The sequence below is a fragment of the Manis javanica genome, chromosome 14, assembly GCF_040802235.1.
Source record: "Manis javanica isolate MJ-LG chromosome 14, MJ_LKY, whole genome shotgun sequence".
Classification (NCBI taxonomy): domain Eukaryota; kingdom Metazoa; phylum Chordata; class Mammalia; order Pholidota; family Manidae; genus Manis; species Manis javanica.
In genome coordinates, this window is record NC_133169.1 from 9,183,237 (window position 1) to 9,205,082 (window position 21,846).

The window sequence follows — 21,846 nt, forward strand, 5'->3', positions numbered from 1 at the left end:
CCCATTATCCAGCATTGTTCACCATCCCTACAAGGTCGAGGCCACACTTAAACATATCCCCATAACGCTGGCTTCTAAGGGTTTTAGCTGGTTTTAATAACACCTTGGACACCAGAACTTCAAACCCTGTCACTCCTTTAGCACTGAGTTCCCTCTTGTTTTTGTAACTGGAGTTTCTGAAACCAAGTCATGTAACTGAAACACTTTATTATGTTTTTATGAAGTATCACTTGGTGGTCAGAGAGTGAAGATGGGATTCTGAGTCAGTTCGAGGGCCCCCTTCCCTAGAAGTTTCTGTCAGTTCCCTCCCTGCCTCTGTCCCGCAGATAAGGGAGGAGATGTGATGAGACATCGAAGATCTGAAAAGGCCAGCCAGGGGACTCAAGGCGTAACAGCGCAAGAGTAATGCCAAAAAGGCACTCCTCATATTTATTGAGCAAATGAACCCAAACATCCAAAGAATTTTGCGTAGGGGGTTCAACACTGTAAGGCTGGAGGCACTGGAGGGAGGAAAGTGAGGACAGTGCAAACGGAACAAAGATAGCACCAAATAGCTCTGTGTCATATAAGGAAGGAACGGACAGCTCTTCCAGGATTCCAGTCCCATGATGCGCCGACAAACCCCGGATGTAGACCCCCTCCATCTGGAAGGCGGAGACCTCTGGCTGTCCATCACCTGACCCTGAGCCAATAAAAAATTCCCCACACACCCCTAGCGCAGTCCACTTCCCCCTCCCCTCCCTGTGCTTATAAAAAACCCCCACCTATCTCGTTACACGTGACTTCCCCAGCCTGTATTTCAGACTGGTGAACCTCGCCCAGGAATTGCACTCAAATAAACTGCCTGGCCCTTTGTTGTCTCTCATCGCCTGCTTATTTCGGCTAGAATTTATCTTACAAACACATGATCAACACACAATCATTATCTGACCTTGAGTCCAGCCCTAGGGTGTGATGTTCCTCAAGGACCCCGAAACCATGAGAGGGGTGGTCACGAGTTGTAGGAATTGCTTTGTCTTTACTCATTTTGTTATTGATCATGCATCAGGAGTTCTGGGAGAAACAATCAGGTCATATGCATTTGTACATTTGATTTCTATATTACTTGATTTATGTATTAATCCCATCAGCCCCACAGGTTACCCCAAGTATTTTTCTAGTACTGAAACCTCTGCTCCCCACAAACTCCCTTGCTCCTCCAATACTTGGGGCTGAGTGAACCATTGCTTCAGGAGGCGCTTCAAACCCACTGAGAATGTACAACGCCATGTCCAACTTTGGGCTTCCAAAATAACTAACACCATATCTCATCGATAGAAAAAAGAGATTAGTGATTCCCAAGACTGAGGATGGTAGGCTGAGAGAAGAGGTCTTTCAACAAGTAACAAACGGAAACAAAAACAAAACTATTCCACACCAGCTATGGAAAAGAGGTGTGGAACAAGCCAGGTGACGGAAACTCCAGATACGTGGAGGGACTACAATAGCAGAGGGGACAGGACCCCTCCTAACAGTTTATCTGGAATGCCAGGTCATCTCTCAGGGCATCTTCTGGGGTAGAAATTGAGGCATGATGGGTCTGCAGACAAAGAGCCTAAGAAGTGCGACAAGTCCCATTAAACTGGGCAATGATGATGGGGAGATTCGGAAGTTCTCACACATCCCCTATAGAAGAAAGAAAGTGCTGGGGGTGGGTGTGCACCAGAAAGTGCCTGACTGAGAAGGGGCAGGTCAGAGGGCCCAGGTCTCACTGCAGCAGGCGTCACCAGCTCTGCCAGCACATCTCTCCCTTTGGCTTTCTCAGGTGTGACTTTCCCCCATAGAGTCAGGGTGGGGATCAAACCATAGCTCTCGCCACACAGAGTCTCCTCCCCCTTATCTCCAAATCCTGCTCTGTGATGCCTTCGGTTTAGGTGAGAGTTTAGCAGCTTCAAAACCAGTTTTCATACCTTCCTTTGCAAATTCTGCCTGTGGAGGATTCTCCCCAAGGGTTTTGATCACACCTGCCCTCTGCTGCTGCGGGTCCTGAGGAGGATCTGGTGAAGGGGTCTGGGGGGAAGTGGAGGTGAACTTGGCTCTGGTGTGGTCAGGGGCGTGGGGGTGGAGGAGCCGAGAGAGTGTGGCTGTCCTCCCTTCTCTGAAACTGGGATTCTCCATCCCTTTCCCATGGCGTGACTTTGGGTAAACTGTCTTACCTCCCAAGCCTCAGTTTCTTTGCTAAATGTCCTGCCTTCCTAGCAAAGGGCTCTGAAACTCAATAAGGCAGTGGATGAGTAATGAGGCTCTACAAGCGCAATAAAATTCTTAATTTTTTTCATTTTAAGGTGAGTTTTTGCTGGTCCAAGAGTAACTTCAGTTGCTGGAGACATTTGTAGGAGTGCTGAGGAGTAAAACCAGGAAATTCTGAAAAATGTCATAGACGACAACAGTGGTAACCATGCCGATTCCTACTGAGTCGGCTGAGAAGAGAGATGATTTTATACTCTGTTACCAACAGGCTGAAGGTTTAAACACAACAATAACAAAATTAAATTAGTTTTTAAAACTCAGCACAAAACATAGTCATGTCTGTTATTCTAAATTTGTTTCATTATTGTTACTATTGTTATTTGTATCTTTCACTTTTTATTCAGCTAACACTTTTGAAGTGCCCACTCTGTTTTGTTCTGATACTATATGAGGTGCTTTGAATGCATTCCCTAATGGGCCTTCAGAATTATCCTGTGAACTAGTTGTTAGAGCCCCCTTTTAATTAGTTCTCATGTATATGTATCTAGAAAGATAGATTTGTATGGATTTTTGTATATATATTTAATAGACTATTAAGCAGTTTTGGGTTTTTAAGTTTATAACAAAACCAGACAGAAAGTGCCCAGAGTTCCCATTAACTTCTGCCCCCGCCCACGCTCAGCCTCCCCCAGGATGGAAATCCTAGTCAGAGGGTATGTTTCTGACAGTCAGTGAACCTGCACTGACGCATCACCATCACCTGCGGTCCATACTTCACACGGGAGTTCCCTCTGGGTGCTCAGCAGGGTATGCGTCTGCACAAACGTACACTGACATGTACCGACCATCACGGTCTCATACACAGTATTTTCACTACACCATATTCCCTGTGCTCTGCCTGTTCATCCAATAATATTCTTTCGTCACCTCCTGCCCCAGAGCAAACCAAGATCCCTAAACCCACCCACAGATCCTGGTCACTGACCATCACACCAGGCTGGGGAAGGCTCACCCTGCAGTGCAGAGCCACTGGGACCACACAGAACCTCAGCTTGACCTGGGAAACCAAGGGCTCCCCAGGGAGCTGGAGCAGGGAGGGGCCTGGGGCCAGCCCCCAACTCCAGGACCCTGAAGCTGGCTCACAGCCAGCCCAACGCCTCCCCAGTCTGTGTGGTTAGAATTCCAGGGACAAGAAAACGGCCCTCCTGGATGCTGGGGACTCTGCTGGGGTCAAGAACGTGCCCAGCAGGGCGAGTGAGCCCACCCCCATGGACACTCCTTTCCCAGGCGACTGGGGGAAGGGGGGCACTCTCAATTCCCAAGAAATGTGACATCCAGTCCCCCAGGCCTTGGGATGACACAGGTAGGATACCAGACAGACAAGGGTGGTGTGTCTCCCAGGAAGCTTTGTGTGGGAAGGGAGGGTGAGCTAGGAGCTTTACGCAGAGGACACAGCTGTGTGGGGCCCTGATACTATCCCTGCTCTGCTCCGAATCCCACCTGAAGGGCCCCTGGCTGGACACGGAGTCAGATTTGTCATGAGTGACCTGGAGAAGGAAACCAGTCTCAGAGGAGGGGGGCAGCCAAGGATGACAGTAGGGGAGGGCTTCCTGTAGCGAGGGCCACCCAAGCCGGAAGAGGTGCTGCGGGACGCGGTGAGGTCCCTGCCACCGGTGGAGGGTAACCACAGGCACAGGCACTCCGTGGGTTGTCAGAGGCTCGGGACCGGGTAGGACTCCGTGTGGAGTGTCCTTCCAGTGTGACAGCCTTAATCCAGGAAAATGTCTTTACCAAATCCCATAGGATATCTCCGATCCCTGAAGCCCCAGTGTCCCCAGACCCAGGAGGGGCAGGACCCAGCACTGGGCCAGTGGCCGCAGGGGGCGCAGCCAGCCCGGGTTTGTCCCAACAAGCTCTATGCCATCTCCGTTCTGACCAACAGGGACGAGGCGCCTATTCTTCCTCCATCACTGTGGGCAGTGCTGGCCCAAGGCCTCTGCTCCTCGGGCTCCTGGGGAAGCTGGGAGCTCCGTCACGAGAGGCCCCAGCGGAGGCAGGGACACGGGAGGCGCTCAGGCAGCCTGGACGGCCGGACTGGACTCTATATTATTTTTTATGCTTGTCAAATTTTCAGAATCATACATGAATGCTTTCTATTGTCTGCCAAATTTTAAAATACATTTCTAGCTCAAAAATTATTTATTCTCTTAAGATTTGAGGAGTTCACCAGTAGTAGAATTTGGCCCTTATGACATCAAAGGAGAAAACACTTCTCTAAGTTTTCAATATGTTCTTTGGTCGTTTTTTGAGGTTTACATCCACATATAAATCAGTTTTAGCAATGCATATTTTTCTAGAATTGTCCATTTAATAAAGATTTTTTTAAATGAATGGACATTAATCACATACACATTTTCTTAGAGTTTTCTTCCTTTCATTGCTGTTTTACAATGAGAGAATCTTGCAGGAAGGCTAAGTGATAAATTGGGTGAAGACTCCAGCCCTGAGAGCTACAGGATCCATTAACCAGTTCACAGCTCTTCTCTTTGGGTCTGTTTTGGTTTACAAAAGCAATTTGCTCATTCAATTGGCAGATCATGGCACACTGAGGACATGTCCTCTCCTTCCACACCTTCTATTACATTTGGAAATGAGAAAAATAAGAGTGGATGTTTTCGATGGGTTTCTTTTTTTCTTTCTTTTTTTGCTTTTGGGGATTAAATAAAACACCACTTATCTGGATCCCAGGAGAGGTACAGAGATTCCCGCTCAGAGAGCAGAGCAAGACTAATCTCACACATGCACATGAGCAAAGAAAGAATATGTCAGTCAGGAGTTCGTTAGCAAGAAATGGAGCATAAAGAGAGGAGAGCGACAGAGACAAATGAGGGGCTCTGTCACCCTGGCAGGAGAGTCCCAGGCCCGGGCAGGTAAACGCGACCGTGGAGATGCAGAGCTCAGCCCCGAGGCCTCCGGAATCCACCCCAGGAGCAGCTGCTCACCCGCCCGCCCGGACTCAGGGCTTCCCAGGCGATACCCTGACTTCCTGCCTGGCTTGTCTTTGGGAGGAGGATGCCCTGGTCGGCCTAACAGGCATATCCAGCCCAGTTAGCAAGTATACGTCTCACTATAAATTACTAAACATTCTGGTTTTGTCTGTCTGTGCCTTTTGACATTTGCCAGCAAGGTTTTGCTTCCCCAAGGCAAATCAGCAATGGATGTAATGGAGCTTCTGGCCTCTGTCTCGTAGTCTACGCATCACAGTGTGAACCGTGGTGAACACAAGCAAGTAATGCCAACCTGTGCGGCCCTGTCAGTCACCCATTCCTTCCCTCCACATTACTGGGCTGTGGACTGACACACACTGAGGAACATCCTGGAACACAAACCCTCGGCCTGTCCTTGCCATGCACATTCCCTTTTGAACTTTGTGAAGACTTCGTGCAGACCCAGTGCTTCCGTTCTCAATCCTGATCATGCATCAGAATCAACTATTGAGTTTTTTAAATACAGATGATGCTTCGTTTGGGGATAGAGTCCAAGCATCTGTTTTTAAATGCTCCCCAGTTCATCTAAGGAACAGCCAGAGTTGTGAGCAATCCGTGGGGAGTTTCCATTTGGATCAATTAGACCTAAATTTTTACTCTGTCTTTACTATCTACACAAATCCAGATGTGCTTGGGGTTATTTCAGTAAAGATCCTGAAGCCACCAATTCTACACAACAGAAAGTGAAAATGAGCATAAATACTTTCACTGGTTTCCATGACAAGCTTCCTGTTGGCACACAGGTGGCTTTATCTGTCTGAAGCACAGCTCTGAGCCTATCACAGCCCTGCTGAAACATTGTAAAAGATCATCTTTTTTGATTAGTGTCATAATTTAATGATTTGGAAAAAGAAACAGACTTCAGAAGATAACCAGTTACCTTCTTGACATATCAGCTTTTAGACTTCCTTTTTATTTACACAAACATATGTTTATATGCATTTGTAATACAAGATAATACCACATACATTGTTCCATAATCCACTTAATATTTCAAGGACAGCTTTCTATTTAAATAAATAAAAATGTTATTTATCGTTCCTATTACATAAATGTTAATCCATCATGTGGACAGACTATACTTCATTTACCCACTATATAGTGGTCACAGGCAAGGGCTTTAGATGCCAACTCCAAGATTTCAGTCCCAACTCTTATTAGGTATGTGAACTTGGACAAGCAACTTATCAATGTTGCAGTTTCCTGGAAATAATAATAGTATTTGCATAATAAGATTGAAATTGACACCTTGAGGCCTCAATACCCACTCGTCTTTAAAGTACAGCCCAGGTTAAATTCACCCTGACTCACAACCTTGTGGAGGGCAGTGAAGAAAATAGGGCATGAAGGGGGAGGGAGGGCTCCAGGGGAAGGATGCAGGTTTAAATAGGGAAGTCAGCTAGACCTTACTGAGAAGGTAACATATGCACAAAACGTGCAGGAGGTCAGGGAAAGAGATATGCAGATACCTGGAGGAAGAGACTCCTGGCAGAGCAAAGGCCCTGAGGCAGAAGCATGCAATGTGTATGGAAGGAAAGGCAGAAAGCCCAGTGTGGATGAAAGGAGAAAGGGAGCATGGGACATAAGGTCACGTGGTACAGGGCCTTGCAGATGAAGTGGACCCATCGGGGAGTCCTCAGCTAAGGTGCAACTTAGGTTTGAAAAAGATCATTCTGGATAATAATTTTGAAAACAGGATGCTAAGGGATTAAAAACCAAAGTAGGGAGATATGAAGCTACTCCAGTAATCTGGGTGAGGAATGATAACCTTACTGGGCCAGGGAGGTTGTGAGAGGTATTTTATTATGAAAATAAATATTTGAATATATATATATATACAGGAGGAAAGATATCAGTATGTACTGATAGGGAGTAGGGTGTGAGAAAAAGGAAGACATCAAGCATGACACCAAAGTTTTGTGGCCAGAAAAATGGAAGGATGGAAGTGACAGTTTTAGGGGTGGGAAAATGTGTGGGAAGCACGTGTGTGAGTTTAAATTTAAACATGACAAGCTGGAGGTGCTTGTTTTCCATGCAAGTGGAGATGTCAGGTATGTCCAAACAGTGGGACATAACGTGGAGTCCAGGAGAGGGGTCACGTCTGTAAGTCCTTTTTGACATTGGAGGTCACATAGTCACAGAATCTGGGGATTAGTGCGTGTCCATAATATCAGAAAGAAAATGAGTATACCTAATGATGAGAGGTGGTCTCGGTGGTTTGGGTACGAACCCTAGGATATTCCAAAATTAAGTCAGGGGAGCTGGGGAGGAAAAGGATAACGAAACTAAGGAGCAACAGCTGAGTAGGAAGAAGTGAACAGTGAGTGGTGAATGCAACGTGAAGGCAGTTTTTCAAGGAAGGGCAAGTCCATTGCTTGTAAACTGGTTCCAGGAGATGAGGACTGAGAGCTGACCACCAGATTTACCAATCTGGAGTTCCCCGGTGACCCCGACTGCTGCAGATTCAATGGAAAGGTGGGGCAATTCAAGAGAAGAAGAGATTTCTCCAAATAAGGTATACAAATGGTCAATATGCACATGAAAACATGCTCAACATCACTAGTCATCATGGAAATGCAATTCAGAACCACAGTGAGATACCACTTCACACCCACTATGATGACTACAATCGAAAAATGAGTTGCAGAGGATGTGGAGAGATCCCCATCCATTGCTGGCGGAAATGTAAAAACAGTGCAGCTAAAGGTGGAAGGAAGGTGGGAATGGAAGGATGAGAGGAGGACGGGGTCCAAGAAGCATTAGGAAGGATAATCCCGTGGAGCATGGTGACAGGTTGGGTGTCTGGGATGAGGGAGAAAAAGGATCAAATGAGTAAAATTACCATCCGTGTGGCCTCACATCATGCCTGCATCACTCTAACTCAGGAGAACTCATGTGAGGGGCTTAACCTCTCTGGATTTTATTTTTCCATCTGTACATTGGGGATGCCTCCTCACCGAACTGTTGAAGTTTTAAATGAGAAAATCATGTACAGCCTATTGAGTGGAGTTTTGAATATAATGCAAAGGCTAGCTGGTAAGGATGGGGATGCTGAACATACCTTGTTCAGAGGAGAAGGAACTTCTGCAAGACTCCAGGGAAAGGACGTCATCTCTGAATGTCTCATCTGCACCAGAGGGCGAGGTCCCTCATTCCACGTGTCCCACCACCAAGGCCCCGTTCTCCACATAAGGGGCAATTCCCCTCTCTACCACCACAGGCTCCATCCATCATCAGGATGGGCTCAAAACAAGTTGGAGCACCTGAGTCAGAAGACCAGGATCCTTGGGAGAGGAAGGAATGGAGGGTATTCCTTTCTGAACATTCCAGGATCCCAAGTTCTTCACTGACCATGTGGTAAAGGGTAAGATGTGGACACTAGAATCATCCAGCACTGGACTGAAGGCTTTGCTCTGTCACCAGCTAGTTTGGGATGCTAGGAACCTGTCCTGCAAACTGGGGATGATAATACCTACCCTAGAGAGTTCTTGGGAGGATACAGAGGGAATAATTTCTGTAAAATGCCTAGGAAAAAGCCTCATTCATTATAGGCTTTGAAAGGCCAGTTCTCTTCCTTTTCTTCTCTGCTTCAGGTTGGGTGGGAAGGGTCAATGGGTGGTCACATCTTTCACTGCTCCTGAGTGGATGGACATTGATACTCCGCCACGACCACTCACCTGGGATTCCAGAAAGGAGATGTTAGCTTTTTGTTTCAGCTTCCTGCTCAGCCTGAGGCGGGAGAGGTCTGAAAGAGCCGCTTTATTGATCCGCCTCCTCCTCCGCTATCCAGGCCCCGTCGAGCAGGACAGGAGCATTGCTTCATAACGCCCAAGCCTCTAGCTCAGAACTTTGCTTTCTAAGGTCAGAGATGAAGCAGCTGAGCTGAGCTGGGAAGGGAACCAAGAGGCCCAGGAGTCCAGGCCAGCAGACAAGGTACTAAGTGCCCGGGACCAGAGTGAGTGCATCTCTGACCCAAGAGCTGCAGGAGGCAGAGGCTTTGAGGCAGGAGGACCCCGGGAGGGCAGACGCTCCCGTACACCACAGTGCAGGCCGCCTCAGGTCCTCAGGCAACGTGAGGTTGCAGGAGGGGTGGGGAGAGCCCACCCAGAACCTCAGGGCCTGGCAGGGTCACGGAGGTCATCCCATCCACCCCCACCGACATGTGGGCTCACGAGACACTCAGCAGCCTCTGTGCTGGGGCTCCGTCTGCTGAGGCCCCCGGGGAGTGGGAGAGCTGGATCCCCTCCCCAGGCTCACCCTCACACCCACAGCAGAGGCAGGACGACACCCCACCACCAAGTGTCCATCCCAACAGAGGAACATCTGACGCTCTTTTCCTACAGCTACTACGGACTCTGAGCTCCTGGTACATTGGGGATGCCTCCTCACCGAACTGTTGAAGTTTTAAATGAGAAAATCATGTACAGCCTATTGAGTGGAACCTATTCTCTGAGAAGGCTCAGCAGACCCTGAGAGCAGACACATCCCCCGCGCACTCCGCAGGAAGGCGGGCTGCGGCCGAGGCCCAGAAGGAAGGCCGTGGCCTGTGTACAGTGTGCACTGGACACTCCTCCCAATGCACACACTGCCCCCTCTGCCCGGGAGCTGTGCACAAGGGGCAGCGTGACCCCGGGCCAGTCCCTCTGGGAGCCCCACCCTCCGGGCCCCACCCTCCCATGCTGCCTCCACAGACCCCCAACTCTGCATCCCGAAGCCAGGTCCCACCTCCCTCCTCTGTGGACAGTCAACATCTCTACAGTGCCCGTGCCTGGGCTCATGTTCTTAGAAAGACACGCAGCAGAGGCCGTGGGGGCTGCCATGTGCAGTCAGGAGGGTCCGCATGGGGAGCTGCAGGAGGACAGGGGCCAGGAGCCGAGTCCACGACAGGAAGAGCCCTCATCCTGCAGGGCTGAGGACGCTGAGGGGAGGGCAGCTTGGGGAGGGTCAGAGGAAATGGCCGGGCCACATGCACGTAGGGATCTGAGGGCTCCAGGGTCACAGCACACAGACCAGGGGCAGCTGGAGCTGGACCAGAGCTGCGAGAGGCTGCGTCTGCAGGGATCAGCTCAGGGTGGAGGTGTCCCGGGAGGACTGGATTCTCCTGCATCCTCCCCTTAAATCATCTTCATGACCTGGCCTGGCTTATGGACCACACTGTAGACAGACTTGAGAGGCTCTATGTCTTGCAGATGTTGCTCACCGATACCCTGGGGGTGCGACCCAGACGGTTCCTGCAAAAGCAGAGTGACAGAGGGTTCCCGGAACAGCTGCGTGATAGAGGGGCCCACCTGGAGCCTAGGCTGCTGACGCACACTGCACATCGTTCCCCCAGAGCGCCCGGCACTCCACCAGCCCCAGATGTGAATTTTCTTAGTTACACTGTTGACTGTCAGGAAAAAGTAGAAAGAGGCAGTGGGGTCAGAAACAGCAGATGACTGGGGTGACCAGCACAGTCCAGGCCCAGAGGGGCAGGGAGAGCCAGGCGGGGCAGCGCTCCCAGCTCTCACCTTGTCCCTGCCCTCATGAGGCACCTGCGGGCTCAGCTCTGCGTAGTGCACGCCACCGTCCTCGTCCCTGTGCGCCTCCTGAAGTCCTGCACCTGCGTCACACACGGAGCGGAGCTTGAATCTGGGCCATGGAGACCTCTACCCTCCCCCACTGCTGTGAACCCCAAGGTCATGGCCACACCCACTCTCCCCTCTTCTGGGACATTCCCAGAGCAGCAAAATGCAGGAGAAAGAGAGCATATAGGGTACAATGGGAGAAGGGAGGTGGCTGGGCTGCGAGGACAAGAGCCACCTGCCTCTCCCGGTCTCCATCTTCTTCTTCCCACGCATCTTCCAAAGCCACAGTCCAGCTCCAAGGATGAGCAGCACAGTGACGGTGGCCCCCAGGATGCCTGGCAGGGTGCGAGCACTGGTCTGTGCATGTGAACCTGCTTCCCTCACAGACAGAGAACCAAGAAGATTAAGGAAAGACAGAGCTCGGGTACCCACTGCCAAGGAGACAGAGAGAGAGCAGGAGAGAAGCCTGAGGGGTCCTGGATCAGAAGCAGAAGGGGAGGAGCACGGATGCTCGTGCATTCAGCCAGGTCCCCAGCTCCTGCTTGGTGCAGGGACGCTGAGATGAGCAAGACGTGATTCATGTCCTTGAGAAGCTCCTTCCTGGGGGGGAGGCTGCAGCCAGGGGGATCCCAGTGCAACAGAGGCTTACTCCTTGTACACAGGTCTTCAGGGAGGGCGTCCCAGAGGAGGTGATGGGTAAAGAACGTGTTGAGGGAGGAGAAGGAGTTCCTCAGATATTCAGGGCAGGCAGGCCATTACAGGAAGGAGGAGCCGCCTGTTGGGATCACATCGCCAGCCCTGGGGTCAGCAGTTCCCACTGGGGCAGGCAGGAGAGGGACGGGCAGGGGGGAGCCAGGCCAGGGGATCAGAGGAGGCAGAGTCTGTTTCCAGGGCTTGTGGGTCAGGCTGACTTTTAGGTGTTATGTGAGACTCAGGACAGGGCTGAGGGGAAGGGAACAGGGGTTCTGTGCGCTGCTGACACATCAGGTGCCCCAGCACTTGGTGGATGGGTTAGAGGAGGGGAGCTGCATGCAGGGAACCAGGTCAATCATTCAGGCTGTGCTTGCACAGGGACTCAAAGGAGAACATGACAAGGCCCTGGGGTACCAAGCGATGGAGGGGATGAATCCACGAACAGACCACTGCTGCTCAGTATGGGGGGAGCCTGGGCAGCTCCTCAAAGGAGCTGACACCTAAGGGCAGGGCGGCTATGGGACCCATAGGGCCCCGTGCAAAATGAGGATGAGGAGCCCATTGTTCAAAAATTATTAAAAATTTCAGAATAAGACAGCAGAGCCCTTCTAAGCACAGGGCTTTATGGGGCAGCGTGATCACAGCCCATAAATCACAGTGCCTAAGGGGATCCTTCAGTTGGAATAAGATATGCAGTGGAGGCCTGTCAGGGCCAGGGTCAGGGTGGGGAGGTAGGCATGGGTATTACAGACATTTAGAAGCAGCAGCCATGTGGATGTGCCCCCCAGACCCTGTGTGGGGTGACCAGGTGGAAGGGGAGGCTGACACGCATGGCAGGGAGAAGAGCCCAGAGCCTCACCCCAGGGCTACCTGTGCTCCGAGAGTGCCCTCCCTGCTGGCAGGCAGCACTCACCAGGGACACAGATGGCCCCAAGGTCTGTGGTGGCAGTTTTCTGGTCAAGCGGGTTGCTGAGCACACAGGTGAGCCTGGGGTTGGGCTGGCTCAGTGGCAGGCTCAGATCCAGGGTCCACGAGTTGGGGGCTGGTCCCGGGATCCCTCTCTGCTCCAGCTCCTCGGGGAGGCCTTTGCTCTCCCAGGTCACCTTCAGGTCCTCCATGGCCCCCTGGGCCCTGCACTCCAAGGTGACGTTGCACCAGCCTGGTGTGATGGATGAGGAAGTGACCCAGATCTGGGGAAGGGGCACGGGTGCTGGGCGGGAAGGACAAAGGAACGGAGGCTCACATGAGTGGCGGACATGACAGTTCACTTTCCCATCCGGGATCTCCCTGGGCTCTGACCCCTACACTTTAAGGATGGCAAGTACATTTTAGATAAAACCCAGTTTGCCCCAGAGCCAAATATACAACAGGGACAAGGAAGGTGCCCACTGAGTTAAGGCCTATGATTTCCCTAGTTTGAGCAAGACTTTAAAAATCTCCCACAAGAAAATAAATGCTGGGCCTCACCTTCCAGGACTAATTGTTACAAAGAAACTGGGTCTTTCCTGCAAGGGACACGTCTGGCTGTGAAGGCCCTGTGCTGGGGCAGGGCCCTGTCTGTCCTCCTCCTGGGATGATGCCCGTGGCTGCACAGCCCCCAGGCAGGGGGCATCAGCAGCTCTGAGAGCCCAGAAGGGCCCTGGTGCCCAGCCGCTGTGGGAGGCATGGTGGCAGCGAACAGGAAGGACAGCCCCAAGTGCGTGAGCACGTGCCGCTGGGTGAGCCTCACACACAAGTGACAGATGGGCAAGTCGCTCTTAGACATCACTCAGGGACCTACAGATGGAGCTGCCACTCCTCCAAACAGGAGGCCGCCCTGCGCAGAGAGGAACCTGAGGGACAAGGAGCCGCTCTCTGAGGCTGGGCAGGGCTGCAGGGTAACCTTTCCCACAACTGAGGGGCTCAGAGCTGGGCTGGTGGGGTCCCCGTGAATGCGGGGCTCAGAGCTGGGCTGGTGGGGTCACCGTGAGTGAGGCCTCCTCAGGCTGGTGCGGAGTCAGAGGTGGGAACCGGAGGACCAGCTGCACGTGGGTCCCAGCTGGGGTGGGTGAACAGTGGCCCAGAGACACCCACGTCCTTGTCCTCAGAACCAATATCTTAGGTGACATGGCAAAGGGGAATTGAGGGCACAGGTGGCACTAAGGCTGCTGATCAGTCAACCTTAAAACAGAGACTCTCTGGATTATGAGGCTGGCACCCAGGGAACCACAAGGGTCCCTAACAGTGGGGATGGAGGGGAGGTGGGGAGGCCTGCAGGGGGAGGAGGGCTGGTCCGCCATAGCGGGCTTGAAGACAGGGAGGCAGCCCCCAGGTAAGGAGCACAGGCAGCCCCGAGAAGGTGGGCAGGACAGAAGCCGTTCCCTCCCCTAGAGCCTTAGCCCAGGGGGCCTGTCTGACCTCTGACCTACAGGAAGGAAGGATAATAATTAGTGTTGTTTTGAACCTCTAAGTCTACATAATTTTTATAGAAGAAATAAAAAATTAATGATCAAATTGAGTAAACTTAGTCCTGTACACAAAATTAAATGTTATGGCAATAATTCCATTGCCCCCGTTTTCCATTCTGCTCTCCCAAAGCACTGTGGTTTTCTCCCATGTTGAATCTCATCTCTGCTCCCCATTGTGGTGACCCCACTCACCTTAACCTCAGGGGAGCGATAGAGTCTGAAGGCCTGTTCTGGAGGGAATCCCACAAAATGTGGCCTAAGTGACACTCCTGGGGACAAAAGTAGGGCATCACCATGGAATGGAGACAGGGGCTGTCACATACCATAGACAGTGAGGTGGAAATTCATGTTAAATTCTCTTCCTCCAGTGAGGCTGACTCGAGCCCGGTACTGCCCGCTGTCCTCGCACGTAAGGTTGTCGATCCTCAGGGACGTCATGTTGGGCACGTGGACCCTGTGCTCATACTTGTCCCGGAGGCTGACCCAGGTGGGAGAGTCCGCGCCAGAATGGACCTGCAGGATGACTGTGTACGCTGAATCAGGGCCGAAGCCCCACGAGATGTCCTTCAGCTCAGCTCCTGCCTCCCTGGCCGCGTGAAACAACACACAGCTTCCCTGGGTCCTGTTCAGAAACACGTGGGCTCCAGAATCCATAACTCCAGAACCATGGGCTCCGGAGCTGTTGGCCACAGTGCTGCAGGCACCTAGGGCATGAACACGGGAAATGGGAGCATTTTCTCAGTAAGAATAATAAAGAAAACCACACAACCCATCTTCTTAATGAAATCAAGGCAATATCTGCCCTTAATTCTTGGAGGCAGCAGAGTACAATGAATGTGAAGCAATTCTGTAGTAAAGTCCTGGGTCTACTGGACTGTGACCTTCACCAGGTTACTCACACTGGCTGACCTGCAGGCCCCTTCCTGCCTCGTATGCATAGTGGGAATTAAATGAGGTCACGGATCAAAGGCACCCAGCACACCAACTGTGTAACTATAGGAGGCAGCTGCTAATGTGGCTACAGAACCCCTCCCTCCCCAGGGCCACACCCTCTCCTGGGGAGTGGGCAGCGCCTGGGGACTTGCCTCCAAGGAACAGAACACAGCAAAGGGAGGGGACATCCCAGTCGTGCAGGTCATACAGGCCCGGGACTTCCGTCTTGTTCCCTCGCCCTCTCCTTTACTCTTTCTTGCTCGCCCCGATGAAGCCAGCTGCCCGGGTGTCCGCTGCCCTCAGGAGGGGCCCACGTGGCAGGCACTGTGGGCGGTCTCCTGCCCACAGCCAGGGGGGACCTGGGGCCCTCAGCCCAACAGCCACAGGCACTCCGCCCCATCAGCAATCCCACCAGGGGCTTGGAAGCAGACCCTTCCCACTGCCCCGAGAGCTGCCTACAGCCTCAGACGAGACCCTGATTCAGGCTGAGAGACCCTGAGCCTGAGGCCCAGCTGAACTGCCCCGGGGTCCCGACCCACAGAGGCCGTGACACTGTCTGTGGTGTGGTTTAAAGGCACTAAGGGACTAAGTCACCGGCAGGTTCCCCAGCTATAGGTAACTAATTCAGTGGTGAAAGGGGTCCTCCTTGCCCGGTGCCCGCAGGCTGGGCCGCTGTAATAATACTGGAGGGACATAGAATGAGGGGGTGACCTCCCTCCACATGGCCCGTGATGGAGGGCAGGAGCACTCCTGTCACCCATGGGGTTCCGCCACCTTGGGGCCGCACCACGTGGGCCCTCAGCCTCCTCACAGGCTCTCGGCCCACAGCAGGGAGGGAGGCAGGGGAATCCCACACAGGGGTCACCTCATCATCCAGAGGTAGCTGATGTCTGCTCCTGCTCTCTGGCCAGAACTAGTCACAAGACCCTGGCTCAACACCAGAAACAGACAATGTTGGGAAGCAACCGACCCTTTGATGAACTCACTGGGCCCTCCACCCAGACAGCACTGTCCCCCTCCCAGGCCCCGAGAGGCCGGGAGTGTCCCTCCTGGTCACTCTGCAGAGCTGAGGCTAGTGGGCACAGCCCCTCAGGGCCACCCCTCCAGAGCCCATCCCCCCTTCAGACACAGTCCCGGACTTGATACCCTCCGTCCCTCTAAGGACCAGGGAAAGGGCCCAGAACAACCTTATTCTGAAGGAGGAACAACGTCCGCCCAGCAGGTCAGGGTGAGCTGGGCTGCCAGGGCCCCAGACCCCTCTCCACACCAGGGAGTCCTCCCCAGGCAGCCTGCCCCCCTCCTGCTGTGCGTGTCCCGTCCTGCCTCCCACTGGACACAGAGAGCCGCCCACCCAGTGTGCATGGGCAGAAGTGTCTCAGGTCCCTCTTGGTGTTCACTTAATCACTAACTCATCAGTCGGGCGTCTCCTCCGGGTCAGGCCTTCACCCCCGTCCCTTCAGCTCCACTCACGGGACCGGGGCCCCCACACCAGGCTCAGCAGCCCCCAGGCCCGAGGCCACAGCCCTTCAGGACTGCCTCAGTGGGCAGGTGGACCTTCCCTGCCACCCAGGAGATAGGCGGCATCCCTCATCAGGCTCTAGCCCGGCTCCTCACAGCTCTTGCTCTGCCCCTTCCTTCCACACCGCACCCCTGGACCCCAGCACCCCAGAGCAGGAAGAGGTGTGCTGTAGACGCCACTCTGTCCTGCAGACTCACAGCTGGGGTGCAGGACCGACACCCTGACCCAGCCCACAGGAGGTGGACACCGAGGATCAGGACGAGACTGTGCCACCAGGTCCCTCTAACACGTCAGGACACATGGCATGGCCAGCAGGTCCCCAGGACACAGTGACTAGACCTCTCTCACCAGAATCCGAACTGGCCAAATCTCATCAAAATAGGATTTCTCAACCTGCATAACTCAAAAACAGTAACTTTAAGTTGTTGATATAATAAACTGTTGCTACAATAAATTCCTGTTGTTTAAGTCCGCCAGTTTTTGGAACTTTGATATGGCAGCTCTGGGCACCCAGGAAGCGTGGCCCCCATGACCTACACGTTTACCCCATGAGGGCCTCCGAGGAGTCAGGGCTGGGCTCTTGCCGGCAGATCACTGGGGGACGAGCTCTGCAGTGAAACAGAACTGGGTTCAGGTCCCAGTACCCCCTTTACTGGCTGAGCTCTCACATAGGAACACTGGCATGCGCTGTGCGTGTTCATGACTCCTGGGAGGATTAAGTGAGATGATATAGACAAAGCCCCAACACTGAGCATTTAGCTGTTATTATTAGGGATAGGGACTCTTATGAGGGCCCACCTGCTATGGAATTGCCAGTCCTCCAGCTTTCACCTGGTGTTTGCACTGCCAGGGGGAGAGGTGCAGCCCAGCCCCCCACGAACACACACCCAGTCCCTACATTTCAGCTGCTCGGGCAGGTACCCAGTGTCCGATGATCCTCAGGACAGCCCATCAAAGCCAGCAGTTTATAGAGTGTTATCCTACTCAGAGGATGAGGAGATTGCATTTCAGCCACACTCAGTGGCTTTTAACTTTTTAAAATTGTAAACAAGTTATACATTCATATGGTTTAATATAAAGGAGGGAAATAGAATTTGAACATGCAGTCTCCCTACTGCCTCCCTCTGCCCAGCAACCTTTCCCACGGGCAGCATTATTACCAGTCTCTCCTGCATATATCCAGAGAGTCTAGGCAACAAGGGGATGCATGTTTCTCCGCATACAGGCACACACCCCGCGCGCACTGCCTGTTTCTTGCCTTTTCTTATGACCACACAGGCAGAGCGCGCTCTGCGTCAATACACACGGAGGGTCTCACTTAAAGGCGGCATGCCGTCCCATGGGGGCTCTGGTTCTGGCCCGCCTCTCTGGCAGTCAGGTCACTTCCCGCCACTGCAAACAGCACCACTATGAACAGCCTTGTGTTGAGTTTGCACACGTGGGTGTGTGCACATTGGGACAAACCACCAGGCAGATTTATGGCATCGAAGGTACATACATCTGAACTTCTGTTCGATAATGTGAAATTGTCCACCAGAGGGTGTTCCTATTTACATTTTAACATTTTGGTTTCGCACCTACAGATGATGTATAATAAACCTTTGGCTGTTTGCCAAATTGATAAGGGCAAATTACATTGCCATTCTGACGTTAATGAGTACTTCTCATATAGATGATGTTGATCACCATTGCATACTATTGTTTGAATCCCCTTTTCTGTTAACTGTGAACTATCTGCTTGCATCAATTACATGGGCTGGAAAAAAATTACATATGTTCATGAAGGTTTTTTCTTGTTATTTTGTAGGTGTTCGACATATTTTAAGAAAATTAGTCTGTTTGTAACATAAATAATACAAATATTTTCTAGTTTGTTTTACAACTTTGCCTATGGACTATTTACCATGCCAAATGTTATTTAAAGGTATCAATCATTTCTAAAGGTTATTGGCATTATATCTTGCTTTAAATAGATCTCCCCACTTCAAAGCATGTTCATAATTCTCTTCTGTTTTCTGTAAAACTACTACGTGTCAGTGTTGATGTTTTGATTTTGTCCTTGCGTGTTAGACCAGGTGACCTCACATGGCAGATGCTCAAAAGCTGGGACTTCAGAGTCAGGGAGACTTGACCTGAATCCCAATCCGCCAGCAGCTCCTGTGCGACCTTGACGGTTGTTTACCTCTCTCCTCAGCTTTCTTATCTCTGAAATGGAAGGAGTAACAGTGCTTCCCTCTCAGAATCACCGTTAGGATTAAGAAGAGGAAAGCTCTGAGCACTGCATTCAGTAGCTGTCCCACATGGGAGCTGCTCTCTTTAGGGTGATGATTATTCTTAACCAAGCAAACCCGGATCCACCCCAGGCGCCCCCAGTTCCCAGGGGGGAGCCTGCTCCTCTCCCCCAGCTGCCCCTCTCAGGGTCCCCTCCTGGGCACAGCACGCCTCCAGGGAGTCACAGCCTCGCAGGGGACGTCCCCCAGGAGGTGCAGGGAGTCGGGTGCCCTCCTGTTTCCCAGAGCCCTGACTGAGAGGAAGCTCAGTGCTGTGACCACAGCTGCAGGCTTCCCCGGCCACTGTCCCCTCTCCTGTCACCAAGTCCCTGAGGCCATCTGTGCCACCGGGGAGAGTGGAAGGGATGCAGGGAAGGACAGGCTACAGGCTGTCCCAAGCTTGGGCTGGAAAAAAGTTATATTGTGGACTGTGCTTGCTGTGCACATTTTCCCGTTCCTTAGGCGGGTAACTTTCACAGAAACTATCCCTTTGTCCCAATAGGCGGAAATGTGCGGCGGTACCGACTAGGGGGCAGCATTCAGTGTGCAGCGGGGGACCTTCCTAAGGGCTTTTCACCACTTAATCTGACCAACAAGTGTATTTCCACCCAGCTGTAGTCACAGGGACTCAGCACCACGGGACAGGGAGAAGAGAGCTAATATGTTCTGCTAACCACACAGAAATAGCACCGCTCTGGCCGAGGCTGTTGGTTAGCGCTTCTCAAGGGCACAGCCGCGGCAGCTTTCTGAGCGCTCTGCAGACCCAGGTGCACACTGTGGGGAGGAGAGGACATCCTTCAGCGGGTGGGCTGAGCGCTCCTCTCAGGAGCAGGGACAGAGGAAGCAGAGGGCCAGGTGGGGGAGGCTGGAGGGGGAGGAGTCCCACCACAAGGAGAGCTGAGGAAGCACCCGGGGGCTGCAGGGTTTTTCCCCTTCCAGGGGTCCCCAAGGCTCAGCAGCCGGCAGTCCTGCCAGGACCCAGGAGAGGGACAGGACAGGGCGAAGACACAGAGAGCAGGCCTTGAAGTAGCCCAGGAAGTCCTGTCTGGGGAATCCCAGGATGTCACCCCAGGGAGGGCCTTACAGGGGATTCCCCAGGCCCCTCCTTTCACAGGGGAGGAGGCTCCCTAGGGGAGAGCCTCTCCTGGGTCCCAGGCTGAGGTGTCCCCTGCAGGGAGCCACCCACCAGCCTCCCCCTTTCCCTGCCCCTCCCCCAGGAGCTGCCCCTCCAGCGCTGCTGTCTGTCACCAGGACCTGAGAGGTTCCTGGACTCTCGGCCTGCAGCTTACCTGCTGGGAAAGGAGACCAAGTTCTCAGAGGGCTCAGCAGGGTGGGGGCTCCCAGCTCACTAAGGGCCCCATCAGCAGCCCAGCCAGACCCCCACCTGCTGGGCAGGAGGGAAGCAGGCAAACAGGGGCTCAGCCCTCAGGCTGCAGGGAGGGTCCCCCAGGGGCTGGATGGGGAGCAGCAGCTGCGAGGAAGAGAAGAGCCAGAAAGAGGAGGAAGGCAGCAGGGGCTTCAGATCTGCAAGATCTAAGCCCAGAGGAGAGAACAAAGCCAGGTGAGGGCATGTGTGTAAGCAAGGGAGTGGAAAAATTATTCAAATAATATAAAATTTAACACTCAACAATCATAATTTTGTCCCATTTTCTGACTCCCTGTCTCTTTCTTATGTAATTTTCAAACCTGAGGGCCTTTGGAAAAAGCTCTACATCATTTAGCATATTTCTCCAGTTACATAAAACTGAAGAGAAGAGGAGGCCCACACATCACTGTGACCCAGTCCCCAGGGCAAGGGGGCCTCATGCCTTGCAAAGCTCCTTGTCATTCAGGCCGTCCTGTGCCCCAAGCCCTCGGCCCCATTCCATTCACAGCCCCCTGCAGTCCCACAGGCACGGGTACACAAACACCACCATCCCTCAGTGAGGCTGTTCGGCTTCCCCAGAATCATGATTCACAGGCCGTATTGTCCTCTCAGTGTTTGATTTCATTTCATTATAGATGAGCATCACCTCCGATGAAGTCATAGATTGAAATTTGCCTGCCTTAGAGCAGCCTCTCCTTCAGTTCCTTTTTTGTTATTAACCCCCCCACCCCCTCCCTTCCCCTCCTCTCTCCTCCCCAGGTCACCCTCTCCTGAGGCCCAGGAGGCAGGCAATCCACCCCTTCCTTCCACATTTCTCCATCTCTCGCAACAGGTGGGTGCACTGACTGACACCCTTACATTTTGGAGCTGCTGTTCCTTTTACACAATCAGAATGTCACTCTGTGCAATGGCCCACGTCTTGCTCAAGGAAGGGGACTAGAGTTGCTCCACCATCTGGGACATGGGTGCTAGGTGGGCCCCTCCTCCACACCACAGCTGCAGGGCTGTCAGGACCCTCTGAGCTCAGGCCGGGGGTTTCCATTCCCACCCTCTGTCCCCAGAGCGTCCCCAGAGCCAGCTTCTTTGTCCCTCTCCATCCCTCCCCCCAGGAGGCTCCAGGCTCTCTGGCTTCCCTGGTGTTGTTACAGAAACTGCCTCACCTGCCCCCCAGCAATGGTCCCCTTAATGCAGCCAAGGCTGCCCCAGGGCAGAGTCCCAGAGTCAGGGATCCCAGCCTCCCAGAGGCAAAGACCATTTTATTCTTCCAGCCAGCCCAGGGCTCTAAGGCAAACGCACTACATTTGCTAAATAATAAGAGTTGTCTTCTCTTTGTATTCACCAAAGACATCAGAGGGGCAAGGAGACCCTGCCTCCCAGCTCCTCCAACAGCCGCCCCTCCCGGCATCCCGGGCCACTCACTGAGGAGGAGGCTGGCGCATCGCAGGAGCCAGGTGGCCCAGCAGAGGCGGGGGTCTCCTGAGCAGGACCCCATGGCAGGCTGCCTGCCCGCGAGCTCGGCTGCAGAGGAAACATTAGGAGGAAGAGGCAAGAGAGGAAGCAAAGCTTCACCCGAGTGAGCTCCGGCTCTTCCCACCCCGAGGCGGGGCTAACCGCGAGCTCTGGAGCCCAGCGAGGCCATCTGGATCAGGCGTACTATCCCAGCGCCTGCAGGAGGACCTCACTAGGCAGCTGCCCACTGAGCCCATGAACAGCCAGCCTCCCTCTGTGATAGGCCTGGCCCTGGGCTGGGGAGACCCTGCTCCTCTGGACACAGCCAG

The 21,846-nt window shown here is 53.0% G+C and overlaps 1 protein-coding gene across 2 annotated transcripts; it reads right to left on the reverse strand.

The window, feature by feature from the left end:
* Window positions 1–6,168: 6,168 nt before the first annotated feature.
* Window positions 6,169–21,706, reverse strand: LOC118972104 (SLAM family member 9-like). 2 transcript variants are annotated; one of them, XM_037016663.2, is made up of 6 exons: window positions 21,488–21,706; window positions 14,304–14,684; window positions 12,447–12,743; window positions 11,080–11,211; window positions 10,784–10,875; window positions 6,169–10,507 (listed from the first exon to the last, which is right to left on the reverse strand). In XM_037016663.2, exons 1-6 carry the CDS (start codon window positions 21,558–21,560, stop codon window positions 10,391–10,393), a joined length of 1,092 nt encoding a protein of 363 aa, XP_036872558.2. In that variant the 5' UTR covers window positions 21,561–21,706; the 3' UTR covers window positions 6,169–10,390. The 2 variants fall into 2 exon arrangements, with proteins under 2 accessions (XP_036872558.2, XP_036872557.2); XM_037016662.2 differs by having other exon boundaries at window positions 11,080–11,214.
* Window positions 21,707–21,846: the final 140 nt, after the last annotated feature.